This window comes from Charadrius vociferus, unplaced genomic scaffold, assembly GCF_000708025.1.
Source record: "Charadrius vociferus isolate BGI_N301 unplaced genomic scaffold, ASM70802v2 scaffold650, whole genome shotgun sequence".
Lineage (NCBI taxonomy): Eukaryota > Metazoa > Chordata > Aves > Charadriiformes > Charadriidae > Charadrius > Charadrius vociferus.
In genome coordinates, this window is record NW_009646736.1 from 2,716,253 (window position 1) to 2,737,277 (window position 21,025).

The 21,025-nt window shown below is 38.4% G+C and overlaps 1 protein-coding gene across 1 annotated transcript in view; it reads right to left on the reverse strand.

The window, feature by feature from the left end:
* The window catches only part of FARSB (phenylalanyl-tRNA synthetase, beta subunit), a 39,836-nt gene that overhangs the window by 6,036 nt on the left and 12,775 nt on the right, over window positions 1–21,025 (reverse strand). Inside the window, exons 14-16 of the mRNA XM_009890224.1 lie at window positions 19,257–19,349; window positions 16,982–17,099; window positions 10,159–10,311 (exon numbers count right to left, since the gene is read on the reverse strand). Coding sequence (XP_009888526.1) covers window positions 10,159–10,311; window positions 16,982–17,099; window positions 19,257–19,349 — 364 coding nt within the window. The remainder of the gene's footprint in view (window positions 1–10,158; window positions 10,312–16,981; window positions 17,100–19,256; window positions 19,350–21,025) is intronic.

Genomic DNA, 21,025 nt, shown 5'->3' on the forward strand with positions numbered 1-21,025 from the left:
TAAAGGAAAAGCCCAAAATTTTCTCCCCCCCCCCCCCCAATAATTAACACTTGAAAAGATGACAGAAGAAATATCTGTATGATATGAACGAATATCTCCTCTGTCTAAAGGACATCTTTCATTCTGATTTTTTTTTCCCTATGTTTTTTCGAAAGCCTCCACATAGAGGGCATAGCAGAAGAGGGTAAAGGGACAGTCAATTATTTACCTGGATTGGTACACTGAATATCCAAAAATAGAATTGACTATTAGAGTCCTTGTGCAGTCAAAGGCTAGGGACCATGGAGAATCATCCCCAAATGTGAAGTGGTCAGACAATTAATGTTTTCGTGTTACAACTAAGTCAATGGCTGCATTTTTATTAACGTGTATCTTGGGGAGGATGTGAGGAAAAACTGATTCTTCTAACTCATGAGAACCCTCATATAGAACTCTACAACTGAATATATTCTATTCCGTATTTGACTATATTTAAGACTGTTTAGGTATCAATGATACTGTTTTACAAATACAAACTTACAGTACACTGTAAGTAGTGTGGAAATAATCATAATATCGCTTGGGTCTAGAGTCAGCTGTTGTTAGTCATGTTAAGGTGTGCTGCAGTGATGAACTGGGGACTGGCGTAGCTAGCAATCTCTTTCCTTCGTTTGCCTTGAGACCAGAGACCAACACAGACTTTTGGGCTAGACTTATTCTTCCTTCTTGCTGTAGAGCGCCCCGGGAGCTTTAACAAAGAATGTCTGGTGTTGCTGGATGTCAGCAAGTGGTTGAAGACTGTAACGGGTCCAGAGGCCCTCTTTATTTGCTTGTGTTATTCTCATGATTACAGCAGCGGCAGCCCCTTAAGATTACTTGGGTAAAATCACTGTGTTCCTGCCTCTCCTAATGGAAGGTAATGTTTGGGTGGATGCTGAGGCTAAAGAAAGCAGATGTTCTGGGTCACGGAGCTGGGTAACAGGATTTCATGTAGTCAGTGCTGGAGTACCAGGGTGGTTGCTTAAATAATGCGTACAGAAAAACTGAAGTAGGAAGCCTAAAAAGAAATCTATCACATTCCGTGTATTTTTCTAGAAATCAGTATTTGTGTATAAAGCTCAATAAATTAGTATTTGTGTGGCAGTTGTGAGAAAGAGCAATTCTACACTGGAGTTTAGCTGTGCTGTAGAGTTACCATTCCATAGCTAATCTTTGCTTTTAGGCCAGTTTTATCTGATTTATCTGAAATCTTAGACTTTGTCCTGCCTAAAAGTCACAAACTGAAGTTGATATTGTGTCACAGCTATTTACAAAACTAGAGAATTCCTAATCCCAAATAAATCTTTTTTTTTTTTTAAAGATGTCTTGCTATTTCACTTTAGAGAACACAAAGCTTTGAATATTAAAACAACTTAATTTCTTTCTGTTCCCTGACTGTTTTTATCCCTATTTAAATATCTAAAGGAATAATTCATCCTTGCAAACATTGGAATCTGTCAGAAACTAGGAAACGATAAACCATATTCTTTACGGTAGGGGTATAACATACTCAATGTACGCACAGTAAGGCAGCAGACTTTAGCTTTTAGGCTCTGCTTTCATACAAGCATTAGAGAATAACAAGAACCAGCACTAAGTCAGTCTGCAAGTCTACTTTAATATGTCATATTTAGTTCGCACATTGTTTATTCACTTCGTGTCCTAGACCAAGCCGTCCTCCCCTCCCAATGACTTGACACTACTTGCCGAGATAAATAACAGCCACCTGATGTTACGCTTTCACAGCTACCGCATTTCACGCCTTTTAGAAAATCACTTGACAAACTAGCATGGGATAATACATAATTAAGTGATGAATCTCAGCAGTGGCTGGCACTGTTAATCACTTAGTTTTAGCAACTAAGATCTGCGTTGCAAAGCAACGCCTTGTGGCTGAAGCACATGGCTGCACCTCGAGGAGCAGAAAGGCTTGAACTGGCTGAGCGTGAGCCAGCGCAGGACCAGGAGCGACACGGGGTCTGCAACAGATACGGCGGTTCTGCTTCTGGACCCAAGCAAGGAGGGTCTGTGCCCAGCACGTGTACTGGGTTGAGGCTGCACTAGCTCAGCATTTCTTTGCTATCTGCTGTTTCCTAGTACATACGCCACAAGCAAAGGTAAAGTCAATTCCTCTGCTGTTGGCAACAGAAATACTAATCTTAAGATCCTGCATTCACCTTGATCCAAAAGTTTGAGCCAAAATCGTGCAAATTCCCATTTAAAGTCTTATTGCGTAGTTAAATGTTAGAAAATGTACGTAAGACTAAATTTGAAGTACTGCCCCTCTGCCTCCGTATCGCAGTTCAAAAATCAAACCAGATCAGAGAACCGCTTAACTATGAGCGATAAATTCAACACGCTCACAATTGCTAACATTAATATTAATCTAGTAGTGAAAATGAAAGCCTACAGGCGCTTAGTTGGCCTCCAGCCACAGCAATCTGTGCAGGTGCAGAGAGAATGGAAGGATGAAGCTGTGGCACCAGTGCAGCGTAGCGCTTCACCAGCCCTGCACCCTGACCCTCGCCCCTTAGACCACTGCCCCCTTCTCTTTTCTAGAGAAGACTGTGCAACATAGAAAATATAGTTTATGATTAAGAAATAACTTTCTATTTCAAAATGTAAGAAGCCAGGAAAAATGGAAACGACCCAATTCTACATCATGTAATGTAAACTGTGCGGACATTTAAAATTCTTGATGCAAGGAAGATTTTTTTGTGTTAGACTTGTTATGATGTATGAAAAAAAGATAGTTGCCTTTGCAGGGGGAAAAAGAATTAACCTGTGAAGAGGCCTTCCCAGTAAAGGAACAGCAGGAGAGCAAGGACTTAATGTCAGGGAGAGGAAATGAACACCTTCAGCTCAGGAACACAACTGCTGATGTTTTAGATGGTTCGGGGAGTTGACAGGAACTGGTAGAAAATGAAAAGTCTACCTGCCAGGAGAAATGCTGCTTCTACTGCTTCTTGGAGCATCCCTATTCTGTCAGAATGAAATGTGATGGGAAGAAAACCATAGTAATCTTCGTTAGTTAGCGCTTGCAAAAAGAGGAAGAGAAGACAGCTTGTGTCTCTTCACAAGTTGACTTGGCACTCCTCCCCCAAATGGTTTTGCAGTTACCATGGATTTTTTTTTTTTTCCTCCCACTATTATACTATAGAAAACATACTTCTAAATGAGTCAATTCAAAGGAGTTTCTCTTCTGAAATAACATTCTGAATTTGAGAAACAAGTATTTTCCTTGTTCTCTTATTGAACTTGTTAATTTCTTGGGGGGGGGGGGAGCATGTCAAACATCATTTGGTGATGAAAGTTTAAAAGACACAGAAGTCTAAGCCTGTCAAACCTTTTATTATTCTATGCAGTGCTAAAATAATGTACTTTTCCTCTACCTGATACATTACTTTGGGTTTTTTTTTTGGGGGGGGGGGGGGGGGGGGGGGGATAAGGTTTGTGCAAACAGGTGATATTTGAAGGATATTGGGAAGGAACATTCAAAAGTTTCCAGACAAGGAGAGGAAATGACCATAAGAATGGAAAAAGCCCTCTTCAAACTCACTTCTGATAGCTTTTTTTTTTTTCCTATAATAAAGATCAATTGTATAACACAAAGCGAATAAAATGAGACTTATTTCCAGAAACAATCTATGTGTTTTGCCACAAACTGTCTCTGGGTTGCTTGCCGTAACTGCATCACTTGGAACAGCACCACACCTCTGTGAGATGTCCAGTGGTACAGCGTGCAGTCAAGTTTTGATAAATCAGGTTTATCTGGAGAAACTCCAGATTCTGTAGACTCCCACTTTGGCTAATTAAGTAATATAAGCAGCTCGCCTGGTTCATGTCTTTGCCAGGTGTTCCTTGGGTGTTAAAACGGCTACAGCCAAATTTGAGGCATCAACACTGGTGTGGGAAAATACTTGGTAAGACAGAAATAAACGTGGCCTAAGTTTGTAGGGGTTTAGGTCCTATAAATCTGAAGTCCCATATTTACAGGCAGGCAATAAAGATCAGAGATAAAAGACGATTAAAGGGACATTAAGAGAGCAGCCACACCCATTTTATTGGATAATTTAATTCTGAGTTGTTAGAACTGTAGTTCTTCATGTAACTAAGCTCCCTTGATCCTGCAGGGAAAATTGCTCAAGAGAAAAGGATGAGAAATTAATTAGAAATTAATTGGATCTCAAAGTAGGGGCCAATACTGGAAAAGCCACAAGAACTAGTGACAAACATGTAATTTTGCAAAATGACTTATAATTAAGCCATTGTAATGATCAGTGCTGGAGCTCTTTAAACCACTTGCAGAATTAGGGTAATACATGTAAAAGTACTAAAATCAGTCAGATTTAAAAAAACCCTGTCCTTACCTCTTAGTGGTGTTAATTCATGAAGCTGCCTATGGTGGGGGTGGGTGGAACTAAACAGAAAAATAGGAGTGGAAGATCTTCAAGGACAATTTATTTGATAAACGAGCAGTACTGGTTCCACAACAAAAACCGCAAAGATTTTTGGCTAAAACCATGTTCATATTTAGTGCTGAAGTGCAAGTGGCCAAAAATCAGAGAAGCTACTTGCAGGGAAAAATGAGAGAAATTAATCATGTTTTATGAAGCGCAATTTCTAGCAGTGGCTGAAAATTCATCAAGGAAACTGAATAAATTAGGAAAGATTAATGACCGACAGCGTTAGAAAGTTGTTTTTTTTTTTTTTTTTTTAAGGATAGTGGAAACAAATTGTAGGTAAAGCTACTTTCATCTGCTAAAAAGACTGGCTCAACTTTTTATGTGAGACAGAAATGTGGAAGATTTTAATAAGTATTTCTTTTCATCTGGGAAAAAAAGGGTATTCTTGAACATAATAAGGTTATCTTCCAGTCCACTGAAAAAATGAGGAGTATGTTTGGTTAAATCTACCAGGACGAGGATGTTTCTGAGATGTTGGGAGTCTTGAGCACCAGAATTATGGTGCAATTCTCAAAGCAAATATCTTGCCTGCTGCTGTTAACTTAGTAACAATACTGGGAATTCTGTAGTACTAGAAGAATGTGAATGTGGTGTCAGTATCCCAAGGTGCATGATCAAGATTGATCCTGGGTGAGGAAAAAAATTATTTGGGAATTGGCAAATATGAAATTCAGAGAGGACTTGAATACAGGCGATATTTTTTTTTTTTAATTGAAAATGGATCTTGTCAAATCTGATTATAGACTTCCAAATTATAAGTTTGGTAGATAAATGAAATTACAAGGATGCAAGAGCACCTATAAAGTATTTATTTTTGAATGCCAATTAAATGGGTTAAGAATTGACTGATATCTTCTAGTATGTCACAAATGATATTTGGAGGCTTCATAGTAAAATTGGCACACTTCCTTTATCTGTGAGTAAATACACAATTATTGACATCCATGAACAAGGCAATGGCTGCCAAGACAGGCAGCTGAAAGGCTACGATTGCCATTAAGAGCAATCAAGCATCAGTTCCTTAAAATAAAGGAGGTATTGATAATGCCAAGTTCAACGTGGACACTAAACATCTGTGTATATTAGTCTCCTGATTTAAACTAATGCCCAGAGGTAGATGCTGGGGTTCAGTTCTACACGTGTAACTCAGAATTAGTCCCAGACTTCCCTTCTCTTGTCTTGTGAATTGAGGTTAACTTTAAAAGAAGATTTAGACCGTTGTTTGTTGTCTAATTATTATTATAAAAGCAAATATTTGTTGATGCCCTTAGTTATGGGGATAACTATTACACCTCTAATTTCACAGCTAAACCTTACTAAATGAGAAGCTATTGCTATGATTTACTGTGGAATCAAAATTTTCTACACTTTACCACACCTTTCATTTAATTAAATAAGGGCAGTAAAAAGAAGGGAGTGCGATTTCTCCTTTTTTTTTTTTTGAAAGACAACTGTCAATTACTGAAGGAAGCAAGACTTAGTATGCATTTATTAAGTACACACTTATGCTGAACACAAATGGGCTGACTTGCCAGCTTTACTAAGCTGTTGATTACCCTAAGAGAGCAAATGGCACAAACATCTACTTAAAAAATAAATAATCCAAGCCTTATCTGAGATTCACAAGAATCAACAATGTACAAAAGAATAGCTTGTGTCCCAAGCTCAGACTATTCAGGGATTGTTTGTTTTCACATGAATGAATGCTATTTCATCAAATATCAATTTTGCCATGGCAGGCAGTGGGGCAGACAGCGAAGCAGTACTGATGCACAGATTTACCATTAACACTTTCTGTGAACCTGTCAAATGGCTTCATTTTCATAAAATATGAATATTGTTTTCAATACAATATTGTTTCACAAACAGTTTGTGCCCAACTAACTTCCATTTGCAAAGCACAGAGACACTCAGAAGGTACTGCAAAACTAGGGCTTCTTTCCTTAAACAAGGGACAGTCATTCTAAATGTTATAATGTCAGTGAGGATAATTATACCTTACACTTCGCACCACTCCTTTGAAGACTGTGATATAGAATCTACTGCCAGTACTTACTGAGCCCTTTTTATTGTTTTTAGCCTAAGTAACACTTTACTATGGACCCAAATCCCATAATTAACATCACCTCCTGTGATCATGGTCCTGAGTTCTGCAAGAAAATAGTCATCTCAGGTGGTCATCTAGAAGCACAAGATGACCAAAGTGCTGCAGAAGACATACCTGTTCCTGCAGAGATTAAAACTTGAAATTAAGAACACCTTGCAATATAGTTATCAGAATGCCCCTAGCTTTCAATTCAAGGGAACTGGAACCAATGAAAGTGCACTCAAAAATAATTTTATTAAATTACCTGACAGTATGTTACCAAATTTGTGGGCTCTTCCTACCCATATTGTTTAAAAAGTTTGATTTTTATTTTGTTTACCTCCTAATCATACACACCCATACTGATTTTTACATTTTATTAATGGTATGGAACTGGCTAAAATTTCCAAGAGTCTTATGGAATGTTTTTTTATTATGGAGCACACACAAATTTGAGGATAGATGCAATAACTGTTCCCTTCTCAATCTATCTTTGATTATGGATGCCTATGCTATAAAACAAAGAAAAAAAACCCAAACAAAATGCTGTTCTAGGCCAGTAATTGTAAGATTCACTAACATATAAAAAAAAATCCATTCTACGTATTTTACAACAATGGGTAGCATTTAAGAATTCTGTCTTTAAAACTTTAGAATTTTGTATGTTTAGTGGTAAAAAGAAAAAAAAAAAAGGTTCCATTAGTAATTTTAAGAAACTGAAAAGCATTGCATGCCACATGTATGCTGAAATCCTCAAATTCAGTCACTCAAACGCCTCTGTTCCTTAAGGCTGCTCTAAACAGCTCTTCTCCATTTATTACCTAGCTCAGATTACGCCACAGCATAGTGCAAAGGCCAGGGGAACATCACAATTTCACCCATATTTTCTAGCATCTGTACTTTTTCTCACAGGTGTTGCTATGAAGGCAAAAAGGCTCTGACCTTAAGGTCAAATCACAGGGCACTTAGGTGTTGGTAGAACAGAAGGAGTTTAAATAACCATGATTTGCACATATGGGCCAAACAGGACTACAGTACAGGCATGTCATTTTTCAAAGTGATTTTGGGAAAGAGACAAATATATGCCCAATACATCTCTCCATTCATTGTTGCTCGTTAAAAACAACATTTTTTTCCCCCCTGTATTGTTTTCCAGCAATCACTGGAACTATTTTAATCAGTTACACAAGGAATAAAAAAAAAAAAAGATTAAACCCTTTACACTGTGGTGCTTACCAGTCTCAAGTTTTGCTTAAAATCACATACAGAAAAAGCATCTAGGATCTTTCTAAATCACAGTCATAGGATAAACCCATTTCTCACTGTACAAATTTTAATTTTGCACAGGCAATAAAAAAACAAGTGTGCTCCATAAAGATGCATCTAAAAACCCATGCCATGTGTAATGTCCTGATTTAAAGCTTCTGAAGTAACTTGCACTGTTCTTCTGAATTATTTCGGTATGCTGCAGCAGTCTCTAAGATGTTATAGGTTTTGTGGTTGGTTTTTTTTTTTTTTTTTCACTGAGCAATTGACCTTACTCCATCATCTGCTGATGTTTGCTCTCTCACACATGCTTAATTGACAGATTGCAAAGCAAGTTTAAAAAAAAAAAAACAAAACAACCACACCCAAACCAGCAAAAAACCAAACAAAATCCCCCAAACTACTTTGACTTCCAACCATCTCTGCAGTCAAGGTCTGTTAAGTAAGTTGGTGCAGTGACACTGCACTCACTATGGCATTAGAGTATCTGCCATCTGCATTGTTACCAAGGTTAAATTCCAATGTCAGGAGAACTGCAGGGAATCTACGTGCCATCCCAGGAGAGCTTCTGAATCACTGGTGAAACAGAAGGTAGTAGGCACTTTTTTTTTTTTTTTTTTTTGTCTATAGCCAAAAGCCACAAACTGTTTGTAATATATTGCATATGACAAGGCATAATCCATCCTTTACACTAAATGCATTGTGGAGTAATGCCATGGGAATGCAGGGATTTGGAATGGGCATTACAAATCCCGCGGTATCAGGAATACTAAGCAGCACTACTGTCTAGAAATAATTTCTTCACTGTGTTAGGATTATTTTTTGAGATCTCTTCCAGTTTCTTGGAGCTAGCCATACATCACTGAAATGCTCCAGTACTGAATATAAAACGCTTGCAAATATTTTCAGTACTAAAGCAAACTCTTGATATGGCTATTCAAAAACAAGTTACAGAAGAGTTTTGAAAAGGAATCTAACAGTTTGGTGTGACTTCAATGACAGCTGAGTACCGAGCTCCTAGAGACTCTTCTAACCTCCCCCAGCCCCCCATCCAATAAGAAGCTTTGCTATTACCTGTTCTGTGCTTGGTAGAACTAGAACAAGAGGTACAATTGTTTAAACATTCCTCTGGTCAACCTGGGAATCCTGTTAACAATATTCTAATAAACCCTCTGAAAGTCTGCCTAAATAATACTGAGCAAAATACTACTTTGTCAAAAAACAGGAGGGGAAAAAGCATTAATATGACACAAGTGTGCATTAAAGTGCTAGGAGACCACTTAATTGAAGTGTTATGTTTGGCAACTTGGCAGCGTGCTGCAAAACAGGAAGACAGCTAACAATATTTCATTAAAGTTCTATGAATAGGCAAGCTCGGTCAGGCTGTCGGGGACTCTCTTGGCACCGCTTGTTCCAGAACGTGCAGAATGGAGGCACTTCTTCAGGCTGAGTCAGTTTGAGTCTCCTATCTCTGAACACCAATGCCTGACGTGTAAGTAGAATCGTAGCTGCTATCCCTGCAGTCTTGCTTTTCTATACTGTATTTACTACACTGTTATTTTAGGTAGCGGAACAGATTAGTTGCTGATGCTTGCTCTCTTGCATCAACCTACGCTCTCTCAATGAAGTAATGGGGTCAACCTGCTTGCTTTCTCTCTTACATGCATACGCACATACACAGAGGAGATTTTGCACTTAAGGAGGTTATTTTTAATTCATGTGCAGCTCGCCCTGCATGGAGAAGAAAGGGGGCTGTTACACAACTACTTCTCTAAGCAGCAGGTTCAGTCTCAAAGACAGCAGCTCTTTGGAGAAGAGACATATAAGGCATATATTTTCATATGAATATATAAATAAAAGGCACATATGAATAAAAGCTATAGATAAAGCTATAAACTAAAAGATCAGGTGTAAGAAGTTGTCTTTTTGAGGCTCTGTTAGCTGAAGAGAATACAGTGGGTATCTGGCACGTTCATCAATTCAGTGAATTCCTACCTAGCCTTGCGGTCAGTGGATTAATTTATTATAAACAGTCCATGAAGCTCATGGCGTACACTTTACAGTAAGTCTCCTTAAAAGGCTGTCATCTTGCAATTTGTATAAAACTACTCAGAATAGCTCACAGAAAGACAGCAGTCCCATCTGACAATCAGTGAATGCAGTTAGTGCCTTTTTACTTACACTGCAGTACGATACCATATATAATAATATTAATTCTTAGTGCCTACTGCTGAGAACAGCCAAAAATTCACCTCAGCTTGCAGGGGAACATTGAAGCTCCAGAACAACCTCTGCTGTACGTTGTGGCTCTGTCTTCCTTACCTTCAGTTGCCTTGATGGTGTAGCCGTTCTCTTCATTTGGTGGTACTTCAAGAAGCTGCATGACCCTGTCCAGCAAACCATGGATAATCTCAAACCCAGGGCTCTTGTTGTAATAAATCGCACAGAAATGCCTGTAGTTTCTTGCACCTACATCTGAAGAAGAAGGAAAGTTACGTTATCTGGGAAACTTTATCACACTTTTAACCTTGTCTTCTGCATCAGTGTTCTTCTGCTGGACTGTGAGGCACTTGTGGCTGAAAGGAGAAATGAGTATGTAGAACGGCTTTTCTGACATACCTGTAGCATCATCTGAGGAAATAACGGGATTTATTTAACCCACTGGACTCTCAGAAATGTAAAGAAAGATTTAAAGTATCCTATGCCTTGGGCAGAAAACGGGGTTGTTAAATACAAGTATCTTCTACATGGTGACAGGTATCAAGCATGTAGTTAAAAGTTAAAGAAATTAAAAACAGAATAGTCAAAATGCAAATACTCAGTAAGCACCAAGAAATTTGTGATGGTGGTGGGAAAACTAAGTATTTATAGAACTCAGCTTCAGAATAACTACGAGTACAAAACAACTAGCCCACAACTTGAAATGAGTAATAATGTTAGCATGGTGACTTAGGCAAAGATTTAAATTCCCACAGGTTTCCAAATCACAACTGATGTTTTTCATGATCATCTTGGATGTCCCTGAAACCGAGTGACTACGAAAAACGTGCTACACTTGACTAACCAAGACTGAGCGTCTCCCACTTTGGACGGTTCCTTAAGTCAAAACCCTGCCGCCTCCCTGCTCTAAGTTTTCTTACATTATTGATTTCATCAAAATACTTATTTCTTTTTTAAACTTTCAAAATGGGTAGGTAGTAGTATGCCGTTAGGCTTGTGCCTTTGGGCTACACCATTGCAATACGCTCTCTCCAGGACTACTGTGGCCTACTTCAAAGCTTTACTCGCTGTGGGTTTCAACGTTTTCACTTTTAGAGAGGAACCACCTAGGAACAGAGTAACAAGTCTGTTGTCACAGCTGCCAATTAGTAGCAGTAAAATTCAAAATACTGATTAATGTAGTGAACATGTTCACTGCCTTCAGGTCTTTACCTTCTCGAGGTTAAAGTGCAAGTGTGTTCAGCGAGGTTGGCGTATACAAGGGCAAAGTTTGCTGAAACCGGGGAAGGACTCTTAATGTGACTGTCCTCTCCTTCTGGACATTCATATGCTTTGAAAGCTCCTTAAGTATATACATTGCATTTCGGTTTGGACCAGACCTGCACTTCTGAAGGAGATCTCCTGATCATCCCCACTTACTGTGCTTCCGTTCACGCTGTAAAGCAACCCTGTGGCACTAAACCAGACTCCTTTCAGTTGCAATTCAGTAGGAGGTGTTGCAGAAGGGCACCTAAATAGCTTCAACCACTCAGGGGCGTTCAGCACACGCAATCGGACTAGAGCTAGACAAAAGGACATACAGCATGGACTGCGAGTCACCAGCTGATCTCTGCACTGCACCGCTTTGTAATACTGACGTATAGTGCAACAAGTTACAGCCACGTTTTCATGCATTAATTTCTTCCCTTTCTATAGAGTCCTCTGGCTTCTGTAGTCTCCTAGTTGCTTATGTCTAGATGGACATTCTCATCTTTCTCTTCCACCTAATGGTGATTAGATATAGGGAGGAAATGTATTTACTGACAGCAATTGCACTCCCTTAAAGAAAAAATCCTTCTGATTTTTAAATACTTGTAATATTTGAGGGGAAAGAGGGAGTAAGAACTTCTTCAGTAGGGAAGGAATGAAGAATGAATGAGTAAAAAGAGCAAGTCTGTCTGGTCTGCAGGTTAAGGTAGGGCAGCACCCATGTGGCATAGTTGCATGCGTAGGGCTTTAGTATTTCTTTCCAGAAATTCCTCAAAAGAAAGGCACATGAAATCTGGTATACGCCAGGGTGAGTTATGTTCTTTACACAGTCAAGCTGTGTTCACATAGAGCAGGTCAGGACCTCTGGTCATGAAACATCTCGGCTGGACTTAGTATTCCTAGAAAAAAAGGCACAGCGCTGCATAGTGCTCATAGGAAGAGTGTGGTTAAAGATCCCTATATGGTTAGTGACTTCATGGGAGTTATAGCTGCACCTACGGTCTGAATTGTATTTCCACGTAGTTCTGGATGCAAGTGTCAGAACTGAGCATCTCAGATGGTTCTTTTCTACAGGCATCAGTTGTTTGCTGCTGCATTCAATACAAGAAACAGGGGACATCAAAATCAACAGGAGCCAAGCTCAAAACAAGAAACGGAATGGGTTCTTCAGGCAGCACAGAGTTAAGTAGCGAAACTTTTTCCCCACAGGATTTTGTGGATGCTAGATGTTCACACGGCTCTGAGGAGGCAGAGGAAGTTCATGGGAGATAAGTCTATTACTTGTTACTACAGACCAAGAACCACGTTTGAGTCAGGAAGTCCCCGAGCTGCTCCTGGCCAGAGAACAGGGGAGCACTCAGGAAGTATTACACACGCCTACCTGCTCTCCTGCTTTTCCCTTGACAACCACTTTTGGCTAGTGTTACAGACAGGTTATTGGGCTAAACGAGCCCTTGGTCTGACCCACCATAGCTGATCTTTGTGCTTGATGTACAGTGAGCTTAAATACAAGCAGAAACTCTAGCACCCATTGAGTGTCCCCTGAACTGATAATACCTACCACATAAGAGACTAGAGATTTTTTTAAAAATTAAATTTACCTCTTGTTTATTTGTTCCAACTGACCATTTAGTAACAAAAAAAAAAAATCTGTCAAAAACTAAACAGGAAAACATTTACCAAGTGACCAGAAATACACGAATGAAAAAGGACTGCAAAAGACGGGAGCAAGAGCCTGCACAAAGGATGAAAGCACAGCCTTTTCGAGCCAAAAGTCATTCAGCGCTTCTAGGGCAGCAACTTGGCAAAACAGCTGCAAGTTCTCTCAACAGTCACTGAAAGCTGAACTTACTGTGGCAGTAAGTCCGTGTTTTGTCACTCGGGATCTTTTTCCTGTCGTTATAATAACTTGCAGTGTTAAATAATGCTGGAGAATCCAATCCTGAAGTTAAAATGGCAACACAGAAAAGGAAAAGCTACAGAGCAAACATCAGTAAATGCAACATCTGATTTCTGGTCTGCGCACGCTGGCTGTTCAGTGCCATCATTATCTATCTGTTTCCCAGCTCTGCTAAGATACCAATCAGTAATAGAGTCATGAATGGTGGATAATTTATTTTCAGTTTGTATTGAGCAATAGAAAAGAAGAAACAGTTTTTTCCTGCCCTAAGCCAGCATGCTGTTTGGGCTAGACATTCAGCAGAATGATTTCCTTTTTTCCTGTGAGTCATTATGCTAGCAGAATTTGTGACAACTACCTGAATTTTAATTTTGTTATTAATTCAGATAGTCAATGGTGTCTTCAGATCACTATTCTTAACGAAAGCATCAGAAATAGACATACGCAATGATTTTTATACTTCATGTTTTCAACTGTAGAAATCCTTGGTAAAGGAAAGGATGTTTTTTTCAAGCATTCCAAAAAATTATAAAACTTACTCTTTTACAGAGTTATATTACAACACAAGAAGTTCATTCAATACAGGCGATAGGAAGAAAAAAAGAAAGTATTAGGAACTGTAGGCAAAAGCTGGCGGATGTTAGAAATGCTTCAGTTCTTTATAACTCACTTAAGAGATCTCTTGTGTCATGCCATGAAACAATTCTATTTTTTAAATGAGCCTGCCAAGTATGTCAACCTAAATTATATATATATATATATTTCTGAGACTTCAAAGCACTTCCTGGGGATGCTGTTGAAAAACAATCCAAAGGATGGGCAGCTGGTTAGGAATATGTGAGCCAAAAGAGTGCAGAGGAAGATAAAGCAGTGTTGTATGCTGCCCCCTTCCAAATTAGAGATGCTTCAGAAAAATGACTTGGTGATCTGAAAGGGGGCACCTGCTCATTTTAACTTGTGTTCAGCCTCACAAAAATCCCGGACTAGTTGCTGCGCATAACTAACGCTTCCAGTCAGTTTGGAAAAATGCGTCAAAATGTAGCAGCAGCTGTACTCACAAATGATGTAAATTGTGCTAAATGTGTGCTACCATACGCTTGCCAGATTCCCCAAGATCACTGGCCAGAGGTGATTTTCTAATGGATTCATTTCTCTCGTTGCAGTAAGGGAGAGAAAGGGTATTCTCTGTTAGGACTGGTGGTGTAAAGTGATGATTTATATCCTGAACTGGTGTTAACTATCCTACCAGAAGTGTCTATCTAGTGTTACAAGCTAATCACACAAATACTGCGTAACATATTCAAAACCAGCGCATCTCCCCCTGCCTTGAGAAGAAACATTTCTGCTCAGATTTGGTTTCATTTAGTTATATTAAATCGGGCACACGTTGTGCTAATTTAGTATGTCGAACCTTTCTGCCAGATATGTCTGAAGAGAAGTACGCTCAGCTCACCTTGGTAAGCGTGAGTTCGGTGTAAGAAGGTATTTTATTAAAAACCAGTGTGTTTAAGAGAGCTAGGTTCGTTCACACATGAATGACTACAAGATGCCATTTCAAATACAGTTAATGTCAGTACTCTTTTGACCCATGCTTTTTAAATTATTAATTGGAAATTCTGCATGCCAAAATCATGAAATAATAAAATTAAATTAGTCAGTCTGATGACATAAGCCTTCTGCGGGAAATCTCATTCCATATGTGAGAGGACAACCCCACATTTTTCCGTGTTTGCAGAGTTACTGGTTATTTCTTTCTCCCCTCCCCTTTCATACTGTTTATTAGCCAAGTTTAATTTTGGAAGTAAATTTGGGAAAGGCAATAGTTGTTCTAAACGCAGTATTAAAACCAATTTCAGGTACTGTGCAAGTGCTCAACCCATGAGAGGGCTGCCCAAGAGCAGAGGGTACAAAGCTGCTGCCTCAGAAGTCTTTCTCTTTCATCTATCGCAAGGATTCCCATCAAAATGAAGTACACTACAAAATCAGTCTTTAAAAGAAACTGTTAAGCAGCCAGCCACATAAATTAAAGCTTCCAAGAGCTACAGTTTAACACACACGAAACAAAATTAACAATTTAGCTTGCAAATTTTATAAACCAGAATAAATGTGTTCCTTAGTCCAAAATAAATAGCCCCACTCTTGGTTATGAAGAATGCTGTGCTATTCTGCCATCTGTACCAAGTTTTTTGTATTCTAGCTAACTGCGTGCCCAACAGGGAATGAGCTGCTCCACCATACTGGCTGTATTTAATAAAAAAAAAAAAAAAGTCTGCATTGTTTGCTATAACTGCTTATTTTGCTTGGCAAGGCTTTTTTTTTGTTAAAAAAAAAAAAAGTAATCTACAAATTAAATGCATCACCAAAGCAATTTACTTGCCATTTTGTTTATGCCTTATATAAATCTTTGTTTTGCAGATCCCAGATACCTTAAACACAACCACTAAAATCTGAAAGCAGATAATGAAACAGAACGATTTCTGCTGCTGAATTTAAAGTAATGTCAGCCTTTTTCACTGAGAGGCAAAACTTCATTCAGTGTTGTAACTCAGTGTACATACGTTTCCTCCTGCAAGTTGTAGGCAACCTGTGCCTCCTTTTCCCCAATATACCATGTAAAAAGAAACGAATCAGGAAATTTTAGAAAAATGTTTGTTAACGTTTGGAAAATCCATTTTTACAGTTCATTTTACTTTGATACATTTTTCCAGATAAAAAAAAAAAGGTATTTTGAAATTTTGATCCTGTCCAGTGAAACCAGTGCAAAGAGGCTCCATCACACAGGGGGGGGTTCACTGAAGCTTTTGACAAATGAACTATCTGCTTTGGCTGTTTCACCTAAAACAATTAAGGTTACAGAACAATTCAAAGGCAGCCACGCTTCCTTAGCAGAGTTGGATGAAGTGGAAAGATAAGGAAAATCTTTTTATAGATGAGAGGGGAAATTTTATACTGTTGAGCTTTTTATTTATTTATACATTTTTATAGCCAGACTTGCTCCATTCTTTATCCTCTATCTGTGCTACAAATCTAATTCTGCATATTGGTTGTCAGTTTTCCAGAAGGTAGTTTTGGAGAACAAATCCAAGCAATTCTGTTTAACGAGCGTGGAAAGATGGAAAAGGGATTCATGCTGAGACACACTGACCCAAATATTTTCTTCTGAGTTACAGCTCTCCAGAAGAGAATCAGTCTGTGAGTACAACCCGCTATTCACGGGCTGGAGACATACTGCTTTTTCCGATGGCACAGCACTGCACATCTTTGAGACTGCAGCAGTTTAAACAGGTTCTAGTACTGTAATAGCAGCATGCCTTCAATATTTAATACTTTCCAAGGTTTGTGCCACTGGAAAACGTTACCAGCAGGGAGTTTCTCTCACGAGTTACAGCCCTGATAAGAATGCAAAGGGGCGCTAGATTAACAGCAAGTAAAAATGGGTGCATCAACATAAGCAATTTAGAACAGGTTCTTTTTCGGTGCAAAATTGTCTTGCGTTTATCCTTGGAGTCTTGCAGTATTCTTGACAGATTTTAATTGATATTTTGACGCCTAAAAATATTTACAAGGTACCCACTTGCACTTCTGAGAATCGTATCTCTAGCCACTCTAAGATCTAGCCCGTTACGCTAGCCTCAACTCTTGCATGTAAATTAGAAAACAGAATGTAGTATGTAGTGATTATTGTATTTTTAAAGAAATACAGATCTACTTTCTATTACCATTTAGGACATAAATATATATTTCCATTATCAAAGATTTTGAGGAACCTTCTCTTACCTGTATTAGGATCTTTTACTACAATGTCAGAAATCTCAAAGAGTTTCAGAGGCAAGGGCATCTTTCGGTTAGCAGCGATCGTTTTCAGTAGCCCAGGAAGGAGGGTTGTACGTGCCACCTGCAGGACAAACATGGTTGCTGCAAGTGAAAAACCTTGCAAAATAGCTGTTAGATTTTCGAATTTTTTGTATTGCTCACTTGTAACGAGTGTAAAAGTAGTCAGGTGTAAATATGGCGCTAATTTCTTTATGTTTGAGTATCTTGGGTTTAGGATTATTAAAACTGAAAATGTATGTTCTCCGCACGGTCCTTCAGACTGTATTTTTTGAAAGAGTGTATGTGTGAGCTTAAGAACAGGTATCATTTCACAGATGCTTGGGCTGCAGCGTGGGGTAGAAAAACAAACAATACAGAAAGAAACGCAAAAAAATCCCATAAATTTAATCTCATACAAAAAGTAAATACTAAGTGTTATTTTGGAAGTATTAAATGTGATCTGAATATTATCTTGATACCCCCTGACATCAATCAACGATACAAGCAGAATGTAAGTAACAGAAACAGATATTCAGATTTCAGTTGTGGACAGTCTGAAATACATAGAAAACGTATGCAAAGAACCAAGGCAGGAGGCAATCATATTGGTGTTCTTACAGATTTATTCACACCTATCTCCTGTGCTTTCCATTCAAATACTTCCTTAGAAGTGCACCTTTTTTTTCTTTTTTTTTCTCAAAACTGGAAGAGTCTGATTCAAAACAAACTAATGAAAAAGAGATGGGTGTGACTGACTGGTGCTTGACTGCAGGTAAAAAGTTACATGTGCTCAGCCATAGTTATTTCGTATCATCGGGCATGCGGCATTTCTATTTATCCTATTTTTCCTAACCAGCGAAGAGTTCCAGCGGCACACTCAGCTGGAAAAGGGACCCTGACATCACCCGGCCCTTGTCTTGATGGCAGAGAATAGGGGGTGGGGGAAAAGCCATCCTGAGAATCCCATCACAGTTAACATCTAAAGCTGAACGTTTACAGTGCCTCACAAAGAGCAAGCCTTCCCAATTTTCAGGGAGGCCTACAGATCTTAAAAGATGGAGGCTATTTTTGCCACAAGGGATATTTAACCAATACTGTAACTGCTTAGCAGCACTGCTACTGCAAAGGGCTGCCGTCTTTGAAGAACAGGAACCTGGAATTGTACCGGGCTAGAGGTGCTGCCGCTTTTTCTTTTTTTAGTTCACACTCACTATTGTTTGTCTGTGGTACGTTCTACGTTGCTCAGCTGCAATCAGTACGCCAAAAGATGCAAATGAACAGGTGGTAATAGTCTAAACAGGTTAAAACAGTGTCTTGCATGACTGCTTATTTGTTAGTACCAAACGTGAAATACATGAAGTTACACAAAAATTCTGTTCCTGAATCTCAGAGCAGCAGCAGATTAGTTTTAGTATTGGAGATAAGATCTAGAAAGGTATTCTAGACACTTGGAGAAATCATACTGAAGAAGATCTTGAGGAAAAACCGCACAAATCACAAAACATTAATACCCACAGACTGCTGAAACTTTTCTAAACCTTTCTAAAGAGTGTTTATCTTTGCAGTTCTTAGGTCAGAAACAAAAAAAGCTTCTAAATTTACCTTCCCTGTAAACTAAGGAAAGAATCTTTTTAAAAAAAGAACTCTCTAAAAGAAATACAAAAACTATGGGTACACTTTTAGATATTTTCAGAATTGCTGAGAATACTGTATTTGAGCTCTCACTCTGCTCTAGCAAAGATTAAATGATCTATAAATGGGTATTAAAATACTTAAAGAGCCATACAGAATTTAAAAAATAGATTTATATTTTTTAAGAAGAGTATTAATGGTTATTAATTTAAAAAAAAAACCACCAAATTTCCTATCCAGAGCTCAGGAGGCTTAGATTGCCAGGTCTAGTAGTTCCATTTATATTGAATGGCTTTTCTAAATGCACGAGTTGATCAATCAGCTGGGATTTTTCTATAATAAGGCAGCTCAATTTTGCCACATGCTGTCATGCACAGCATGGTATTTTACTTTATTGAAATGCTAATAGTATTTCATACCGAATAAGGTATTTCTCAGTGAAAGAGTAACAGAAAATGACTGCTAGCAAGTTTAGCACATCCTCTTTAATGCAGGAAAAGTAGCTCTATAGTTCATAAATTTAATGTCCTGCTGGTTCCTTTCTTTCCTCTTTAAATATAGAATCTGTGACAATGTTGCTGTGAAAATTTGACCTGAATTCTCTCACCTGAAATTCTGCAGTTTTGGGGTTTGCTATGTGCACTGCTTTTGTTGCAGAGATATCCATGCCAAGTTTATCTGCAATATCTTCTTGAGAACACTGAGAGGAAAAGACAAAACCCACCAAGGTCAAGTGGTCAGACAGACAGTAAGTCAATGAAATTTGATATCAAGAATGAACAACGCAACTGTAGCACTTGTTCTGAGGCCCCATAATATACGCTGTCATGTGCAACACCCACTCATAATAAAAATTAATCCCTAGTCTTAAGACTAAGTAGGCAAACTGGTTTATCTACAAATGTTAATTACTAACCAAAATAAAGCTAGTTTAAAAAAAAATATATTAAAAAAAAAAAGGCAAGCTTCTGTCGTGGATTGCTGTCATCTGTTTTAAAAGCAGAAGCTCAGATTCTGCCCCCTGACTTGCAGTGGGTAAAGTATTTTATTCTGAAAAAAGCACTTGTAAAGGGAACGGTACCCGAGCTTTCTCGCAAAGAAAACAATCCCTTGGGGGCTACTTACAAAAAGTAAAGTACTGTCTATGAAAAAACAGGTCATATGGCCAAGCCTTCAATTTTCATAGCTGCATAGGATTCTCATAGTTCACTGTTGTTGTTTTCAAATTTTTTGATTTGGGGTATTTTTAAAGCCCATCTTCTCAAGGTGTATGTCTAAGCTAGTCAGCACAGCTGTAAAGCAATACACGCGCACTTTACCAGGCTCAGGCGATATCTGGGCACATACAGCAACAGATGCTACTGGTAAGATCCACACTACAGATTTCTAGAATTTATAGCTTTATTAATGTATTAAAGAAACCAATAGCAGACTAGGCATGTAATTGAGGATTTGCTAGTATACTGCAGTCTCCCAGAAGTGTTCCCTTTGCACTGGCAGCACTCCGAAAAGCAGATACACCAAATGTGAGGAAAATGAGCAGATGATACCATCTGAAAAAGTGGATTATTGAATAAAAAAAACATCTTAAATGAATGCTGACCTTAGGAGGAGAAAACTGTGTTAAACAGTTTTCAGATGTGTATCTAAACTACAGTATGTTACTGTGATTTAACTGAATACATTTTGGCTAAACCGGAGCTCCCCAAAGAAAGCAATGTTATTGTGTATAATTATAATTTGGGGCTCAAACCAAGAAACAGATTGTATGCACAAATACATAAGCAGTGTTTGTCATATAACACTATGTTACAGAATGTTGTAGCATAAATGATATTTGTCATAGTCATAGGCCTCACATTGGGGTTTTAATAAAGTATTGGTGACACAGCAGACTGCGGGTTTCATCGTGCCACAGCAGAAATACAAATACGTAATGCGATAACATGATATACTGCCCGACCTTACAAAATTCTGCTGTTGCAGTTCATAAAGGTTCTCAGTAGTAGTGATGTAATATATTCAATGTTTTTAAGCATATTACCTATTCGGTGCTGAAAAAAAATAATTGTATTTATTAATGAATAAGGAAAATCTGTAAAAGCTTGATCATGTTATACATATTATTTCCCCAATGTGGTACTATCACAGGTAGTCTTTGCCAAACACTAGCACTGCAGGACGTGATAATAGTTATTGTCCCGGTTACGTATATGAGTTAATAACGAAATATTAAAACTGGAATATATTTTTCAGACTTCAGGATTAGTCCAAATTTTGCTTTTGAAGCTCCATGAAATTGGAAGGTGTTAAAATCTTATTCAATCCATTCGGATTACCAACTTTGGTTGCAATACCTGAACTTTTCAAATGCCT